The sequence below is a fragment of the Carcharodon carcharias genome, chromosome 19, assembly GCF_017639515.1.
Source record: "Carcharodon carcharias isolate sCarCar2 chromosome 19, sCarCar2.pri, whole genome shotgun sequence".
In the NCBI taxonomy this organism is placed as follows: domain Eukaryota; kingdom Metazoa; phylum Chordata; class Chondrichthyes; order Lamniformes; family Lamnidae; genus Carcharodon; species Carcharodon carcharias.
The window spans coordinates 16024997-16044767 of record NC_054485.1 but is presented as its reverse complement, the minus strand read 5'-3'; the positions used below and the strand labels follow the sequence as shown (position 1 = coordinate 16044767).

Genomic DNA, 19771 nt, shown 5'->3' with positions numbered 1-19771 from the left:
GACATCTTTCATTTTCGACTGTGTGCCGTAGTCCTGTGCCTAGGAGAAATATCCTAGATCCAAATTCCTGATGCCCATGCAAACCTTAAAGATCTCCATCGAATACTCGTTATCCTGCTCTTCTTCAGAGAGTTAATATCTAGGGTGGACAACTATTTGTCATACTTCAGCTCTCCTTTCCAATGATTCTCCAGCTTTCCTGCAATATTGAGACCTAAGCTAATCACAGAATTCCAAATGCAGCCTCGCCAAGGCCACATCACTTCCTATTCTTGTAACCACTCACTTAGCTAAAAATCTAAACATTTATCTGAATTCTTCACCACCTGTGACCGCTTTTAAAATTCATCAAAACCATGAGGGCCCAGAAAATCACTGACGCGGGCGTGAACCAGTATCCAGTCAGCAGCTAGTATGGCAGGTGGCAGAACCAAACACATTCTCCACTGCAAGTGGTGCATGTGCCTTCTTGGTAAAGCTGAAATACAGATGCCCAAGGTCCGCACCTGAAAATGACATTATACGCTATGCAAGTAGAGGACGGAAGGCTGTTTCAGGACCCTCTTCCCATTGGGCTGCCCAGCACATAGCCTGTGCTGGGCTTGGGTCTGCTGTGTTTTGGATCGTCAAGTCTTTACACAGTCTAACCAACAGCCTTTTAAAGGCTAATCTTAGTGGCCAATAATAAATTACTTGATCTTTCTTAGTGTCGCTTTCTGTAAATCTCATTGGCCAGTTGGGGTTACATGACTTTTAAAATCTACCATAATGGTGACTAGCTGTCTTCCAACTGTACTGAACTCCTTCACTGAAGAAATGTGAGAGAAGAAATGGGAGAGCGCGGGAGTATGGCATTGAGTTAGAGGATCAGCCATGGTTGCATTGAATGGTGGAGCTGGCTCGATGGGCCGAATGACCTCCTCTTGCTCCTATTTTCTATGTTAACCGGATTTTTGTGTGGCATTTTTAACTATTTTTCCACAGTACAGATATCCTCAGTACCTGTATCAGGCCATGGTTCTCTCTCGCTCTGCAATCTGATTACACGCTCTGATCCACAATTTCTGAACAGGCTACCTTTTTCCCCATAATAATTCTCCACTTTTTCCCGTGAGTCTTTGCTGCAAGACAAACATGCACATAGCAGCCAATTTCCCCCCTAACCCCGGCCCCGAATTCTGCTTCTTGGCTGTGTTGGAACTCGGGCGTGAACGTACCTCTGATGTCCAGGTCCCTCCTCTCTGTTCTCTCCAAGCCCTAAATATGGGAGTGCTGTTAGCAGCTAGAAGATACATACTTTAGAAAATATTTACATGTCCTAATGCCGTAACAGGAAGAAGCAGAGATGGTCTTTATGTGACAATATGTCAATCCATTACCTTCTCCATATCTCTATTTTATTGTTGCTCTCCCCATCTCTCCAATTATTTATATCCTTCCTACCATCCTGCTATTTTTTCTTCTTTGTCAGAGAGAAGATTCAGTCACCAACTTGTCATATTTATGTCCATCTCTGTTTCTAGCCCTTTATCAACTTTTTTTTACCCTCTGTCCAATGACTACTTACCTGCCACTTACATTCCAATGCACAATGATACATAGAGCTGAACATGGTATTTTCCTGTGTGACAACATAAGGTGACACATCATGGTACCTGTTGTATTAGATCAGAGGAGTCGTGCAAAGCAGCTTCAGCCCAAGAGATGAGAAAGCAACCTTGCTCCTGTCATCACTCCAGCAACGGCTGTACCTCCGCTACTGCGTAATGCCCTAAATCCTCAGTCTTTGACTGAAATACTAACACCACATTGGCCACACCCGATAATCCTACAATTGCATTACGTTGTGTCTATAAACCATGTGACATTCCCCATGAATGGGACTGAGAGTGTGTCATTCCTAGTTTTGCAAGTGGAAGGTATTTGGTGAACTGATTTTTCTTTGAACGTTTCTAAAATTAGTCATTTTTGTTGTCTGGAAATGATTTATTTTTCCCCATTTGGAATGGATCAGGAAATACAATTTATTTCCCCTTTACTTGTTCTTTCCCCTGTTTTACTGGACACATCCAGGATCCAGGAACAGCAGTTTCCTACAAAGCTCATTGGCCAATCATAAAGCCAGTTCCGAGCACCACGTTTTAGGGAGGATGTATTGGCCTGGGAGGGAGCACAGAATAAATTTATCAGAATGATACCTGGAATTCCAAGAGAGAGATTACACAACTAGGGCTATATTCCTTCAAATTTAGAAGGGTAAGGGGCGATTTGATCTAAGTTTTCAGGATATTAAGAGGAACAGAAAGAGTATATTGGGAGAAACCGTTTCCACTAATTGAGGAGTTTTAGGACTAGTCAACAGAATTTAGAGCTAGACCTTGCAGGAATAAAATTAGGAAACATTTCTTCACTCAAAAGGGTGCTGAAAGTTTGGAACTCTCTTCCGCAAATGGCAATTGGTGCAAGGTCACTTAGTGATTTTATAACAAAGATTGACATTTTTGTGAACCAAACTATTAAGGGATATGGAGCAAAGGCAGGGGGCTGAATCTTACCATTGGCGAGCAGGGGTGGGGCCCACTCGCCGACACATAAAATGACGCGGGATGATGTTGGGTGGAACCCCCGATGTCATTCCGCCCCATTTAAATTTTCAGGAAGGTGAGTGCACAGCAAAATCAGCTGTGGGCCCATTGAGGCCATTGACAGGATCATTGAAACAATTAAAGGACCTGCCCGTCCAACCTTAAGGTTGGCAGGCAGGCCAGGAGCGCCGGTGGCAAATAGAGAAAACATGAAACCTCATCCACCGGCGGGATGAGGCTTCATGTAGGAATTTAAAAAGTTTAATAAAGTTTTAGTGTAATTTATGAACACGTCCCATCTCGTGTGACATTGTCACATGAGAGGGACATGTTAAGGATTTTTAAATTTTATTTTTAACATTTTTAAAAGTGTCAGCGATCTCCCTGAGGCTGCCCTTAGCCTCAGGGAGATGTGCGCTCTTTCGTGCGCATGTGCGGAAGAGCGCACTCTCGCTTTTGGGGAAACCCCCCCCTGCACAGGGAGCGCATAGCGCTTCTCGCCAGATGTCACGCTGGGCGGGCCTTAATTGGCCCACCCACATAAAATGGCGGCGGGGCCCACTTCTCCGGCGGGGATTGTCTCCCCACCCGCTGGAGATTGGGTCAGGCCCACCCGCCTGATAGGCAGAAAATTCTGCCCAGCGTGTGTGGAGTTAGGTCGCAGAGCAGTGGTGATCCTATTGAATAACAGGCCAGGCTTGAGGGGCTAAATGGCCTCTTCCTTTTCCTACGATCCTAATGGAACTGAATATCAGGTGGACATGTACAACAGATGCTATTTGCAGCAGCTGCCCAAGGTAGATTTTTCAACTCAATATATCTCATGGCATGAGGGCGTGTTTGGCGATTTGGTTTCAGAGCAAATAAACCTAACATTGCCCGGAATGTTCTTTGTAAACCAAAAATGAAATGAGGCAAAATAGAATGATGGAAGCTTATTGCTTTTGCCTGAATCCCTTTGAGATTATGTACATTTAAAAATGTTCCCATACTGCAATGAATTTGAGAAATCTTTTATTATTGTTGGTACGATGGATAGATTCAATTTCCAGCTCAGCCAAGTTTATTTTCTTTCCTGGAAGATTCATAAATTTCCAAATTCCCCATTCTTTTATGAAGGGAAATTTTAATTGCCACAAAATCATACATGTTTTATAGGGAGCAACTCACATTGACAGAGAGCTCCAACTATAATGCTACATGTGGTTTTTGGACTGAAGTGTATTTTAGGCTTTAAAATTGTTAGCCAGGGCCATCTGGGGAATGGCCACAGGTTCACAAATTGTTGAAGGTTTTCATTTTTATTAAAACAGCTTATCTTACAGCCTCAAGAATACAGAAGCTTTAATAAGTCAGAGTGTGTGGTTGAAGTATATGTCACACCAAACCTTGTCAAACACACAAACAAAACACCAAATTATGGGAAGCCACAAGGGCTGATAAGTCAGGTAAGTTTCGATATAAGCTGATCGGCAATAGATTTTTAGTGAAGAATTTGTTTAGTGAAAATTGATAAGGACTGCAACTGAAGAGAGTGACCTGTTTACAACCATGTTCGTTCTCCCATCTGCTGATCTCTGAGAGAGATCACCTGGCCCGCTATTACACTTGAAACAGTTCACAAATTCTGCTAAAGGCTAGAACATGTTCTGACAAAAAAAGGTATAGTCTCAATGTTCCGTTTGCATTTGTGGTGCTGTCCTCTTGGGGAGGACAATTGTGGAGTGTGTTTTGCTCACAGTGGTGTTGGCATTACTCCAGTGCCACTGTATAGACCTGCTCAAAAATAGTGCCGGTTCAGTTATCCTAGTGAGTCGTGCCCAGAGTGCCTCAGCGTGATCAGCCCTTCTCGGACTCCTGTAAGAAGCAAAAAGGAGCGGAAAACAGAGCTCAAGATGTATTTTGCCAGAGTGAGAGGGAGAGAGAGGGAGAGAGAAAAGAGTCCAGGGAAAGAGCTGGGAAGAAAGAAGGAACTGAAGGAGGGACACAAGAGCACTGCAAATATCCTGAACTTCCCTGTTCTCTACATGTCGTAATTTTAACACGATTCTCAGCAATCTTCATTCACTGTGTTCCAGAGTATGTGATGCAGCAACGCTATTCCATTGTAAAATTTCTGATACACAAGCTATGGTAACCAAATGCACCTAGCTTTGGAACATCCCTGGCTCCTTTCATGCATATGATGCACATGCATTGTACATGAGACTGAAATGATGTTAAGTAATTTTCTGGCGCAGTTCCTTGATTTGGCCGAAAAGTTCATTCAAGATCACATCACCTTTTTAATAGTGAAAATGAATCCATCAAGCACAAATTCTGCACCTAAGCTAGTATTTCTTTGAAAGGGCTGCAGAGGCATATTAGATAATTAATGAGATGCATACCTTGATAGGGCCAACTCTGAATTATAAAAAAAAAGAAAAACTTGCATTTTTGTAGCGCCCTTCATGATCTCGGGATGTTGCAGACCGCTATACAGCCAATTAAGTACTTTTGAAGTGTAATCACTGTTGTAATGTAATGCAGATAATTTGTGCACTAGCAAACTCCCAGCAACAGAAGCGTGATAATGACCAGATAATAATCTATTTTTGTGATGACTGGGGATAAATACTTGCGAGGACATCTTCCCTTGCCCTTCTTCAGAACTGTGCCTTGGGATCTTTTATATTCACTAGAGAGGGCAGATAGGGTCTTGGTTTAATGTCTCATTCAAAAGACGGCAAAATGGAAATAATTTACTGTCACTACTCAACCACCATCATGTGACAACCTCATATTAGATTACTTTTGTTTCTACAGATGTAGCTGTCAACCTTGAACTCACTGCAGTCACTTTCCTTAAAGAGATTCAAACCGGATCAAGATGAACAGCTATGCCATGTAGAAGGCGATTCTAATCTTGCTGCATTTCAAACACGCACATTCTACAGAAAGCTTCCACTTAATCATCTATGCTTTCCATAAAAGCCAGATGATGAGTATGCAATTCTCCCTGCGGCCATCAAAGTCAGTGAGACATCTCAAAACTGAGACAGCGCTAAGAAATTCAGGGAATGATTAAGTCCGAGGTGTGCTTTGATTGTGGAGTTCAGCGATGCAATAGCAGGCTAACATAAAGCAAAGCTGCCATTCTGCGAGATGTCAGTGGACATAAGCTCATTCGAAATGGACAGCACTGTTGATTCTTACCTTTCATAACTCATTTAAATTGAGCTTCACTTGGAGCTTCATCCTGCATAATTAAAACTATACCTCAGCTTTTTGTTAAATCTTAGTATTCAAACTTGAGGTAATTTCACTAACTTTAAAATGATGAACTCAGGGGTGCTATGCACCAGCGACTGCAATTTATAAACTGGATTGTTTCCACTGAATAGGCAGTATAGGTTGGACAACTTTTGCTGAGAGCTGTAGATGCAGAGTTCCCTATCTCAAGCACGTGGAACTATATCGATGAGAGTGTGTGATATGGTAACATAAAGGTTCTGTTACAAGATTAGTAAGACAGGAGCTTTGACCAATACCTGGGTTTGAATCCCACCATGGCAGCTGGCGATTTTGAAATCAGCTAAGTAAATAATTCTGGAATAAAAAGTTAGACAATTGAAAGTACCAGATTGTTGTAAAAACCTTTAGGGAAGGAAAACTGCTATCCTTATCAATCTGGTCTATAAGTGTCTCTAGACCGACAGCAATGTGGTTACTCTTAACTTTTTTTATTCTTTTATGTAGGAATTCCTGGTAAGGTCAGCATTTGTTGCCTATCCTTAATTTCCCTTGAACTGAATGGCTTGCTAGGCTGTTTCAGACAGCAGTTAAGAGTTAAGCACATTGCTGTGGTCTGGAGCCACATGTAGACCAGACCAGGTAAGTGTTGTAAGGTTGTTTGGTGTCTCACTAAGAGGTCTGAAGGCTTGTATGGTGGGACATAAATGGCTTATTGGTAACCCATAACTATATACGTATCCAGGATACTGCCATGCATAGGTGCGGTCTCCATGCTGGTTCTTTCCAGACTCAACAACATGCAGTCCATCATGTGACTCTCCACATCATACCGTGGATGATACTGTTCTCCAGTCCCACATTAACGCTTGCTCTGCCCAAACACAGTTATAGAACACCACCCACCCCGCCACGCCAAGTCCCTACCCAAATATATTTACAATACAATCTTTACTGGCTTTCTCCCTTTTTCAAGCCTCTGACTGTATAAATTCAGATTGCCTGGAGGCTTGACGATTCTTCATTCTGCCAGTGGTAGTCTCAGTTGTTGATTTGGGTTGATTTTGTCAGTTTGACGTTGAAATTGTAGTACACTGTGTTTTCGGTACTTGGTTGGCTCTATTTGATTTGCTTTTTGCTCTCCTTTGAGTTGTGTTTCTCTTTATCAACAATCCCTCTGTTTTGTTCGGACACCTTGGGTTTGTTCCATTCCTAGAGTGGACTTGGATTTTCTTTTTTCCTGGGGTCCGCCGTGTTCTTTTTAGACCTTGGCGTTTCAAAAATGGAACCTTCATTTCCACTTGTTGCACAATTTCAGCCAAATATTTGTTGACTCTCTTATTTTCCAAACATTTTTCAAGCTTATAAATCTTTTCATTCAGCTCAGCAATTGCTCTGGTGAGTTCAGCTGACTTTGTTTCAGAGTAACCTACGGAACACTTATACAAGCTTAACAACTTCATCTGGGCATTCAGTTACTTTTTGGAGTCTTTCTTCTACGGTCACTGACTGCTCCTTAGACTCTTTCAAATTCATTTGTTAGATCCTCAACCTGTTTATTCAAATTTTCCTTTTCTGCTTTTAAAGTCTGGATTTGCTCTCCCATATGGTGCATTTCATCTTACATGTTCTTATTTCACGATGAAGTTCCAAAATTTCATCAAACTTGTCTTTCGTGCGTGAAAGTTGGTTCTCTGCACTGAACAGCTTTTCCTTAGCAGAGCCTAATTCCTGTCTGCTCTCCTTCAAACTCAAACTCTTTCATTTTACTTCTGCTTGTAGTTTCTGAGACTCTTCCCGCTCTTTTCTGAGAACCTTTACTTTCTCTTGCAATTGTTCAACTTTTTCTTGACGTTCTCGGTCCTTGGTTTTCATTTCAGCCATGTCATTTTTCAACAGCTCAATGGTTCTCTGTACTTTTGAGGCATCTGGTGCTTTTTCTCCTAGTTCCTTGAGCTCCAGCATTGGATTTACATTTTCTGATTTTTTTCTGGCTTTTCTTTCTCTGTCTGCAGCAGAACTTTGTCCTTATCCTTCACTTTGGTTTCTCTGTTGGCCAGATCTGCCTCCAGCGATATCTTAACTTGTTTCAGCTCTGTAATCATGCTACTCTTGGCTTCATTACCTGCTCGCAGCTCGGAAAGTATCATGGCTTTTCTTTCCAATGCCTCCTCCTTTCCATTCAGCTGGTTCTTCAGCTCTTCAGTGTCTTTTTTGTACCCCTTGGCTTCCTCCTGAAATATTGAACATTGCGGAGTCTTCTCTGCCAACTGGTTCTTCAACACCCTGGTTCAGAGTGTTGCATCTCCTCATAAGTTTCCAGATGAACAAATTTTGACCTGACGGATCCTTGTAGCATGTGCAGGTCCTTCACCAGGTTTTCCTTTTCTTTGCAATGCTCAATTGCTTCATCTTGAGTTTTCTTGTAATTCAAGAGTCCTCTTTAGTTTCTTCTGCCATTCTTCCATTCTGCTGTTCAAGACAGTCTTCATTTCTTCATGCTGCTGAAGGGTTATGTACTCCTTTTGTATTTGATCTTGAAGGGCAATCAGCTGTTCTTTCAACTGATTATTTTCTTGTTGACCTCTTGCCAACTCATGCAGCACTTCAGTACATGGCTTTGTTGCTACCGATAGTTCCAATGCAGCTTTTACTGAAACGGTATTCAACATCCTTTTTAGCTCCTCATGTTTTTCCATGGACAGGAAGTGACTCTTCAAAGAGCCTTTCAGGGTGGTGACGCCTTTGAGTACCTCTTCTGCCTGCTGTTGTGCTTTGCTGTACTTCTGGTTGAATTCATTCAACTCAGCCTTGATATGAACATTTTTGTGTGGAATAGTTTCAATTACTTTTGGCAGGTTTTGTTTCTTTTGGGTTACCTTAAATAACTTTCCTTCATTCACAGCCAGCTGCCCATTCGGCACTGCCGCCTGTTGTTGCAGTTTGAGAATGTGTCAGCATTTTCAAAAAGCTCTGTTTTTAAGCCTTTCAGCTGCTTCTCAGCCTCTACTCTCCTCTGCACTAAACTCTTTGGCTCATGCACTTCATTGCTCTGACATGGTCTACGACCATCTTATGGTTTGCTTAGGTATTGTCTCTCTCAACTTTGTGTCCCCTCTCTCCCTCAGCCTCAGGTCTCCTGTCTCCCTCCGCCTGGGGTCTCTGCCCTTTGGTGCTTTATTGGGGGTCTGCACTCCCCACAGCTTTGTTTAAAATAGTTGTCAAAGGCTTTTAATATCTCACCATATGTGGTTAAGGATTCACCCATACCTTCTCTTAGGATTACTTCATTTGCAAATACACCAAACAAAGTATAAAAACTAATTAACTTGTATTTTTTCTGATTTTTTGTTTAACCTTGATGCACTCCTGTAATCTAAAAATTTTCTTCTCCAAGGCTTCCAATTTTGGGTCTGGTTTGTCCCTTGCCTTAGCTTAAACTGGTCCTGTAGTTTTAATTTAATATACATTGTCGGTTTTTACAACAGTTGAGTAACTCTTTCAATTTATTTACTCTCCAAAATGCCTCTGCAGCTGCCACTTCTTCATTTCTTTGATCGTCCCGCATTTGCCGGCTTTTGGTGGGCTCCCATTTTGCTGAAATCTTCAAAACAAGAAGTTTGGGCCAGCTATCTACCCCTCCAAGCCTGAGAGTCAACTGAAAGGTGACTTTTTAAAATCTGCCCGCAGTTTAAAAAAATGTTTCCTTCCTTCAGTCGGCTTGGCCACCATGTGTTCTGATGCCGGCTGTGGACATGTTGCTGCAGCGTTCTTGTAGCTGCACTCTGGATGTGCTGATCCTGATTGCTGCCTATTTTGAAAAGTAAGCTAAGCTTTTTTACAGTAGTTTGCTCACCCTCCTTGCGATTTGGCCAGGTCTCTTGACTCTGCGTTCTCTTGGGTTCTTCTTTCCATTTGCACAGTGGATTCTTCAGCTTTTCAGCCTATTTTCCTTTCTAGAATTTTGATCAGCCTTCCTTCATCTGGCCAGGTCCCTTGACCCTACTTTCAAGCAGGTTTGGCAATGGACCTCCGCGTGCCCTGGTGGAGTCCTTCGGCCTCCATGTCTGCAATGGGGCTTTTTTTTTTAAGGCGACCTCCAACTGTGCCTTCAACTTAGGCACATTTCTCTCTGGTTACACTTCAGTTTTTTTGGTTATTCATGCTTTGAGAATTGGGGCTACTTCTATTAGCTTCTCTGGGATTTTGGGGTCTATTCTTCACTACCACCATGTTGTAAGATTATTTGGTGTCTTACTAAGAGGTCTGGAAGCTTGTATGGTTGAACATAAACCGTTTATTGATAACCCATAACTATATACATATCCGAGGTACAGCCCTGCATGGGTGCTGTCTTCATGCTGGTGCCTTTTATACTCTACTGCACACAATCTATCATCTTGTGACTCGTTACATCACTATTATGGGTGGTACTCTTCTCCAGTACCACATTAACCCTTACTAATCAGAACAGCCTTATACTACAGTTAGGACAGCAGATTTCCTTCCCTAGAGGGCATTAATGAGGGTTTTTACAACAATCGATGATAATTTCATGGTCACCATTACTGAGACTAGTTTTATGTTCTAGATTTATTAACTGGAGAATGACAGAATGTTGTGGTGCAGAAGGAGGTCATTCGCTCCATTGTGTCTGCACCGGCTCTCTGAATGAGCATCTCGACTTAGTGCCATTGCCCTTCCTTTTCTCTGTACCCCTGCACATTGTTTCTATTTAAATAATCATCTAATACCCTCTTGAATGCCTCGATTGAACCTGCCTCCACCACACTTCCAGGCAGTGCATTCCAGACTCGAACCACTCGCTGTATGGAAAAAAAAAATTCTCACATCACATTTGTTGCTTTTGCAAACCATTTTAAATCTGTGCCCTCTCATTATTGATCCATTTGTAAGTGGGAACAGTTTCTTCCTATCTTCTCTATCCAGCCCCCTCTTGATTTTGAACAGGTCTATAAAATCTCCTTTTAGCCTTCTCCTCTCCAAGGAGAACAGTCCCAGCCTCTCCAATTTATCTTCATAACTGAAGTTTCTCATCCCTGGAACCATTCTCGTAAACCTCTTCTGTAAACTGTCCAATCCTTTCACATCCTTCCTATACTGTGGCGCCCAGAGCTGTACACAGTACTCCAGCTAAGGTCAAATGAGTGTCTTACATAAGCTCAGTTTAACCTCCCTGCTCTTGTACTTTATGCCCCTATTAATAAAGCCCAGGATACTGTATGCTTTATTAACTGCTCTCTCCACCTGTCCTGCCACCTTCAATGATCTATGCACATATACATCCAGAACCCTCTGCTCCTGCAAACCCTTAAGGATTGTACCCCATATTTTATATTGTCTCTCTATGTTCTTCCTACCAAAATGCATCACCTCATGCTTCTCCGCATTGAGGTTCATCTGCCACCAACCTGCCCACTCCACAAACTTATCTATGTCCATTAGAAGTTCTATACTGTCCTCCTCACGGTTTACAATGCTCCCAAGTTTCCTATCTTCTGCAGGTTTTGAAATTATCCCCTGCACACCAAGATCTGTATCATTAATATATATCAGGAGAATCAACTCCTGGAGCAGTCTGCTACAAACCTTCCTCCAGCCTGAAAAAATATCCATTGACCATTACCCTCTGTTTCCTATTACTAAGCCAATTTTGTATCCACATTGCTACTATCCCTGTTATTCCATAACCTATAACTTTTCTCACAAGTGGCACTGTATCAAATGCCTTTTGAAAGTCCATGTACATCACATCAACAGCATTACCCTCATCAACCCTCACTGTTACCTCTTCAAAAAACTCCAGCAAGTTAGTTAAACATGATTTCCCCTTTAAAAATCCATGCTGGCTCTTTCTAGTCAGCCCACAATTTTCCATGTGACTATCCTGAATAATTGTTTCTAGAATCTTGCCCACAACTGAAGTTAAACTGACTGGTCTGTAATTGCTGGGCTTATCCTTTTTTGAACAAGGGCATAATTTTGCAATTCTCCAGTCCTCTGGCACCTCCCCTGAGTCTAGGGAAGACTGAATGATAATGGCCAGTACCCCTTCAATTTCCTCTCTTACTTCCTTCAATATCCTTGAATGTATCTCATCCTGTCTCAGTGACCTGTCAACTTTAAGTACTGACAGTTTATACAGCATTTCCTCCTTAACAATTTTGAACACTTCTAGGACAGAGTTTCCTCCTCTGTCACCACGGCCTGGGTAGCATCTGTTTCCTTGGTAAAGACAGATGCAAAGTATTCATTTAACACCTCAGCCATGCCCCCTGCTTTCATGGAATTCATTGCCACAGAAGGCTGTGGAGGCCAGGTCACTGAGTGTATTTAAGACCGAGATAGATAGGTTCTCGATTGGTAAGGGGATCAAAGGTTATGGGGAGAAGGCGGGAGAATGGAGTTGAGAAACTTATCAGCCATGATTGAATGGCGGCACAGACTCGATGGGCTGAATGGCCTAATTTCTGCTCCTACATCTTATGGTCTATGTGTAAATCCCCTTTTTGGTCCCTAAAGGCCTACTCCTCCTTTTATCACCCTCCTCCTATTTATATACTGACAGAAGACTTTGGGATTCCCCTATGTGGTTGCTACCAGTCTTTTCTCATAACCCTTCTTTGCTTCTCTCATTTGCTTTTTCACCTCCCCTCTGAACCTTCTGCACTCTGTTTGGTTCTCAATTGTATTTTCTACTTGACAACTGTCACAAGCACACTTTTTCTTTTTATCTTAATTTCTATCTCCTTTTTCATCCAGGGAGTTTTAGATTTGTTTGCCCTATCTTTCTCTTTTGAGGGAACATACCTTGGCTGTGCCCAAACCATCTCCTCTTTGAAGGTAGCCCATTGTTCAGCCACAGGTTTTCCCACCAGCTTTTGGTTTATCTGGCCCAGCTCTGTTCTTGCTCCATTGCAGTCAACTCTCCCCAAGTTAATTATTTTAACTCTGAATTGCACAATGTTCTTTTCTACCATCATCCTAAACCTTACGATACAATGATCACTGCCTCTTAAATGTTCCCCCACTGACTGGATCTACTTGGCCCACCTCATTTCCAAGAACCATGTTCAACAGTGCATTCGTTCTTGTTGGACAAGACATAAACTGCTGCAGAAAATTCTCCTGAACACAATCTAAGAAATTTTTCCCCTCTCCACCCTTTACACTAGCACTGTCCCAGTCTACACTCAGGTAATTAAAGTCACCCATTCCTTGCATTTCTCTGTAATTTCCCTGGAGATTTGTTCTTCTTCATCTTTCTCACCAGTTGGTGGTCCATAGACTAAATCAAGCAATGTAATTGGGCCCTTTTTTGTTCCTTAGCTATAGCCAAATTGATTCTGTCCTTGAACCCTGGGACATCCTCTTTCTCCAGCCCTGCAATGCTCTCCTTAACCCCTACCACCACTCCTCCTCCTTTTCTTCCTTTCCTATCTTTTCTAAACACCTTGTACCCAGGAATATTTGACACCCAGTCCTGCCCTTCCTCGATCCAGGTCTCTGTTATCACTGCAACATCATATTTTCACATGGCAATCTGACCCTATAACTCCCCAGTCTTATATACTGTACTTTGTGCATTTGCATACATGCACAGTTACCCTGACTTAGACTTCATGACTTTCGCCCTTACTCCGACTCCACCTATTCACTTACTATTCTCTATACTAGTGCTATCTGTCCCTCCCTGCATTCTGTGCACCATCATATTCCTCTCTAATATTCTCTCCTAGTTTCCACACTCCTGTCAAATTAGTTTAAAGCCCTCCCAACAGCACTGGCAAAACACCCCGCAAGGAATTCAGTCCTGGCTCTGTGTGGGTGCAACCCATCTGGCTACTATAGGTGCCATCTTCCCCAAAGCCAGTGTCCCAGGAATCTGAAGCCCTCCCTCCTGCATCATCTTTCCAGCCACGCATTCATCTGCCTTATCCTCCTATTTCCATACTCACTTGCATGTGACACTGGGAGTAATCTGGAGATGACTACATTGGAGGTCCTGCTTGCTAATTTTCGATCTAGCTCCCTAAATTCTGATCGCAGGACCACATCCCCCTTCCTACCTAAATAATTGGTACCAATGTGGACCATGACCTCTGGCTGATCACCCTCCCCCAGAAGAATGTCCTGCAGCCACCCGGTGACATCCTTGAGCCTGGCACCAGGGAGGCAACATACCATTCTGGAGTCTCGTTTATGGCCTCAGAAATGCCTGTCTCTTCCCCTAACTAATGAATCCCATATCTCCATTGTTCTTCCTGTCTTCTTCCTCCCCTCCTGTACAGCCGAGCCACTCGTGGTGCCATAAATTTGGCTCTGACTGCACTCCTCTGAGGAACCAGCACCCTCACCAGCTTCTAAAACGGAAAACTGATTTGTGAGCGGGACCTTAGGAGACTCCTGCACCACCTGCCTAGTTTTCTTGGCCTGCCTGGTGGTCACTCATTCCCTTTCTGCCTCCAGGCTCCTAAGCTGCAGTGCTACCTCTTCTGTGAACATGCTATCCACGTAGCTCTCAGCCTCGCAGATTTGCCATAGTGACACCAGCCACCGCTTGAGCGCTGGAGCTCAAGGTTCTGCAATTGGCAGCACTTCCTGCACAGGTGGTCATCCAGGACACCAGTAGTGCCCATGACTTCCCACATATTACAGGACACAGATTCCACTCGACTGAGCTACCCTGCCATGTCTTAACTTTATTTTACTTTGGCTTATTTATATTACTTTATTATACTGGCCCTGGCTTCCCCTTATTCATGGCGTTTCTCACTTAAATCCAAAATATAGTTACTTCTTTAGAAATAATGCGCTTTTCTAATTTACAGCAATTTAAAGACAGTACCTAACAGAGGCTTCTTACCAACTGATGAACTTACAGTTTTCCTGTAATGTCACTATTTGCTTTTTTTTCCCCTCACTTTCCTTTTGAACTCAGTGCAAGCTGGTTCCAAGCAGCTGACTGGTCTGCCACCTCCCTGACTCCCAGTAAGTGGTATAGGCCTCAAGCCTCGGTCCCAATTTATATCCTTCCCCTCTAGGTTGCTTCCTCGCAGGTCCATCACCTCCCCGACCCACAAGCAAGTGGGAATTTAAATTCTGCCAGCTGCAGTGGTGGGATTTGGACGCATGTTGTCAAAGTGTTAGCCTGGGCCTGTGGATTACTAACCATTGACATTACCACTATGCCACCAGCTCCCCCACTCCTAACTGATCTCCAAAATGGCCTACTAAGCTGCGTTCAAGAAGGTGGCTCACCACAACCTTCTCGAGGGCATTTAGGGATGGGCAATAATTGTTGGCTTCATCAATGACGCTCACATCCTGTGATGAATTTAAAAATGGAGCAGAGGGTTGTCTTCAGCCTGGGTCAGCAAGAATCTTATTGGCTGATTCAGAACATCAGTGGTATGCATCAAGAAGTATTTGATTAAATGCACTGTAAGTACACAAAATAGCCTAAAACCTATGATTCCTGACTATGATCACATTGGATACCGTCTTTAATCAGTCGAAATCCATACTCGAGATTAGAAACAAATTTCGCCCCAAAGGGAAATCAGGTGTCAGAATCCCAGCAAATGAGCTAATGACAGCAACAACCTCCAAAAGCAGTCAAATGCAAATTGAGTTTGAAACAGGATATAGGGTTATATGAATAAATATATGCAGGTAATTGGAAGCTGCCTGGTGTGCAAAGGTTCCGAGTCATTGGGCCCATGGATGTGTCAAACTAAGACCAAAAGCAACCTCCCTGGCATATATAATGTAGGGTTAGATCATTTCCTCAATTTCCTGTGGAAGGCAGGAGCTCAGAAGGACTTCTGCACAGGAGATTGAATGGGATGGGATAAAGATGAACAGGCTGTACATGGGTTTGATGGGTTAAATAACTTTATCTTGTTTTCAGGTTTTCTTACATTCTTATCCTTCAGAAGGAAAAACAATGCAGAGCTGGGGGAAAAGAATTGTGGCGGAGGAGGGGAAGGGGAAGGGGGAGGTGGGGCGGGGGGAGCTGCATTGATGGGGTGGGTTACTAATCGGATAGCTCTTTCAGAGAGCCAGCACAGGCATGATGGACCAAAGGGCCGCCTCCTGTACTGCGCGTTTCTATGAGCACCGTACAGCAGATCCAAATGTGGCAATATTGATATAAAGCTATTTAATGTAGTACGTTACAACATTGCTCCAATCACAATCCAATCACGGAGGAATACATCTCATATCCTGCTGAGATGGGCTGCTTGTTTCATTCTAATAAGGGTCATCGGAAAACCTGCATAACTAACTGTGTGGGTTTGATATTCTTAGGATGGAGGAAAGTACCTCTAATTGTTTCACATTGCACAGCATTACATAACTCATAAACATGCACAGATCAGCAGAGTCCCCTCTGTGCTGCAACTTACCATTCATGTTTTTAAATATGTTCAGGATAGGTAATATCTGTCGATAGTAAGGTACCAGGGCCTCACCCACCATATCTCCTGACACAACGAGGTGCTGCAGGATTTTCAGCGTGGTGCATATAACTTGCTTGTTCCGAGTGTTCAGTGCATCTGTACAAGACATATAAAGGGTTATGGGTCTGTATGCTGATTAAGTGCTTCCTGCTGAGAGAATGGTACATCATTTGTTGTTAGCAGAGCTTTAAACATATTCCAGTCAGATTGCTGGTTCTCATCTTCCCCTGATTCCCTTGCTATTAGCAATACAAGACTGTCCAATGTATTCATATGGTATTGAAACTCTATGTTGCTATTTCATTTTTCACACTGTTTATAGGCTTCAGGATATAGGAACCTCGCAGCAAACAAATGGCTCTATTTCCAACCACCCATTAAACAGAAAAGACCATCTCACGTCAAACCCAGAACAATAAAACTCTCCAACCATCTACGGCTTCAGCAAGTGTTTAATACAATCAAGACTTAGTTGTAAAATTTTCTAATAAATATGCAGTCTGCACTTGATCTGTCTGCTAAACAACCGTGGCCAATTAAGTAAACAGAGTCAGCTTGTGTCAATTTTCTTTTCTAACTATTTTAATATCCTGTTTATTGGCTTGGAAGATCAGCTGAACTCCAAGCAATTTAGAAAAGGGTTTCTGAAGAAAGGAAATACAAACTTGGAATGCAGTCCCAAAAGGTACTTAAGCAAAAAAAAAACCCTAGCAGCTTGCAGCAAAGATAAACTGAAAATGAACCGGTAAAGTAAAACAAATGTCAGTAATGTTTGAGTAGCTTAGAGAGACCTAATTTCAATTAAAGTAGTTTACTTAAAAACTAGAACAGACAAGAAATAACTGCTAGGTTTGTATATGGACACTTAGCATGTTCAAAAAATATGGACACTTTATTGGAGTATTAAAGTGTTTGAAATATCAAGACATAAGAATTTCATAGCAAAGTGGGAAGCATTTGTGCACACTATCAGGAAAAATAATCTTCAGGCTGTAGTTTCTTATGGGACTCAAAAGTAATTGATTTGAAGGGAATACATACGGCAGGAGTTATATCTTTGAAGGTGGAGAGAATGGAAATGAACACTACTGAGTATCACACTGAAAAGGAAATGTGAAGTACAACGTTTATTTATAGTTGTCTACTCAATGACATCAGTAACTGGTTGCCGACAGGTTTTGATTATTCTTTCGAAGAGATACTCTATTACCTGGAGGACTATTATGGCACGAACATTATTAACTCAATGGAATGACAATCCAGATATAGAAAACAAGTGATCATCTTCCTGACACTAACTACAATAAAAAGGTACTGTGGACAATTATATTTAAATCTTCCAGGCTCTGAAAGCCTCTATCCTGTTTACGCTGAAACAATGGTTTTGATCTACAGACAGGACTGCATCTCAGGGCTGCAAAATTTTTTTTTACACTGAAACAATTTTTATTCTGAAACAATTTACATGAGTTTTCTGTCATAAGTGATAGTGAAATGGAAAGGAAATTGACAGTCAGACCTGAAATTTTAGCCTCTTCTCTTCATTTCCTTGTCATTCATAACATTTCTCAGTCCTTTTATCTATCAGACTGCTCTTGTCAAACCTCCAATTCCATTACATTGTGCGGGCTCAGTCCAAATCAGAAAACACAATTCTCAGTCTCTGAAGACTTGTGTAGAGAATATGTTTTTAAATAATTCATTTTTTGGACGTGGGTGTTACTGGCTAGGCCAGCATTTATTGTCAATTCCTAGTTGCCCTTGAGAAGGTGGTGTTGGGCCTTCTCCTTGAACAACTGCAGTCCATGTGGTGAAGGTATTCCCACAGTGCTGTTGGGGAGAGAGTTCCAGGATTTTGACTCAACAACAATGAAGGAACGGCTGATATACTTCCCAGTCCGGATGGTGTGTGACTTAGAGGAGAACTTGGAGGTGGTGGTGTTCCCATGCGCCTGCTGCCCTTGTTTTTCCAGGTGGCAGATCATGGGCTTGGAGGTGCTGTTAGAAGAAGCCTTGGCAGATTGTTGCAGCGCATCTTGCAGACTGTACACGTTACACCAATGGTGTGCTGGCAGAGGTGGTTATGTCACAGCTTTCTCTTTAAAAAAGGTACATCAATTAACATCGCAACTGTTTTTATCAACTCCTCCTGACTTCTATTGTTTTTAACTTGCATCCAGTTGATCCTGGCTTCAATTTAGCTTAATTTACACATCTGCTTTATTTCATATTTTCAGTCCACTCTTATTTATTTCTCTCAATTATACATCAATGTTCCCACTTACTGTTTGCTAAGTAAAATATTTGCACCTGCCTTCTGTTTGTTTTTATTACGGTGTATAATGTAACTCTACAATCTCACAGCTCTGCTCACTTGGGACTATTTACACTGACTGGATGTGTGGATGAAAACCGAAGGTGAACGGTACTCAATGTGGAAGCACAACGTGTCTTTAGAAACAGTTTTATTGTAAAACTGAACAATTTACTTTGATTAGTCTTCAAGAATGCTAAAGAGGAAAGGCTAAAATAAGATATGCCTAGGATTTTGGATTCTAATTTTACTAAAGAGCCTCAGGCTTTCAATTTGAATTCTATCATTAATAAATCCGTGACCTCTAACTCCTAAAAGGACAAGGCCAGTAAGTGCATGGGAACACCACCCCCTGCAAGTTCCCCTCTTGAGTCACGCCATCCTGAGTCAGAACTATATTGCTGTTTCTTCTTTGTCACTGGGTCAAAATCCTGGAGCACCTTCGCTAACATTACTGTGGGTACATCTGTACCACATGGACTGAAATGGTTCATGAAGGTGGCTCACCACCACCACCTTCTCAGGAACAATTAGAAATTGATGATAAATGCTGGCCTAGCCAGCAACACCCACATCCTGTGAGTGAATTAAAAAAAAAATCTAATTATGATGGTTTCTAATCCTACAACTACCCAGTAAAACCAGGCAGTGGATAGTAATGGAATGTTTTGACGGCTGTTGGTTAAATTCAACGGGTAATGATGTCTCGTGTTTCTTTCTGTCACCAGTCAAAGAGACTCACACAGTTTCAAAGGCTGGTGACTAAATAAAAAGGTATTTTCAATCAGACCATTGCTCCTGAGAAGAATGACAGTTACATAAACAAGATTATGTTATAGATTCATAGCCTGTGAATTCTACTTGTTCTCGAGGAATTTGATATGTGGCCACTTGTGTGCTTAATAATTTTTTCTGTTTATAATTTCCAACTGAAGGTATTCCTTGCTGGGTTAGGAACCATGACCATTGTTTGTCTGGGATCCTGGGGAATGAGGGCCATGGGCTATTTGACTGCGGAGGGCAGGACAGCTGGGGCTGATGCTGCTCTCATATGATGTATACAAGCAAACGATCCACGAGCAACAGACACTGAATAGCAATCATGGGTGGAATTCAATGTCCTCCCTTGAGGCAAGTTTGGGGACAGGGGAGCA

The 19771-nt window shown here is 42.3% G+C and overlaps 1 protein-coding gene across 4 annotated transcripts in view; it reads right to left on the bottom strand.

The window, feature by feature from the left end:
- Positions 1-19771, bottom strand: part of LOC121291367 (parkin coregulated gene protein homolog) — a 982704-nt gene that overhangs the window by 63992 nt on the left and 898941 nt on the right. For 2 of the 4 annotated variants that reach the window (XR_005945987.1, XM_041212445.1), the window contains one exon: positions 16250-16399. Coding sequence is in view for 1 of the 4 variants with exons in the window: in XM_041212445.1 (XP_041068379.1) it covers positions 16250-16399 (150 nt within the window). In the remaining 3 variants the exon portion in view is untranslated. Of the gene's footprint in view, positions 1-3581; positions 5263-16249; positions 16400-17822; positions 18128-19771 lie in introns of those variants that run through there. The other 2 variants (XR_005945988.1, XR_005945989.1) reach the window with 2 other exon arrangements.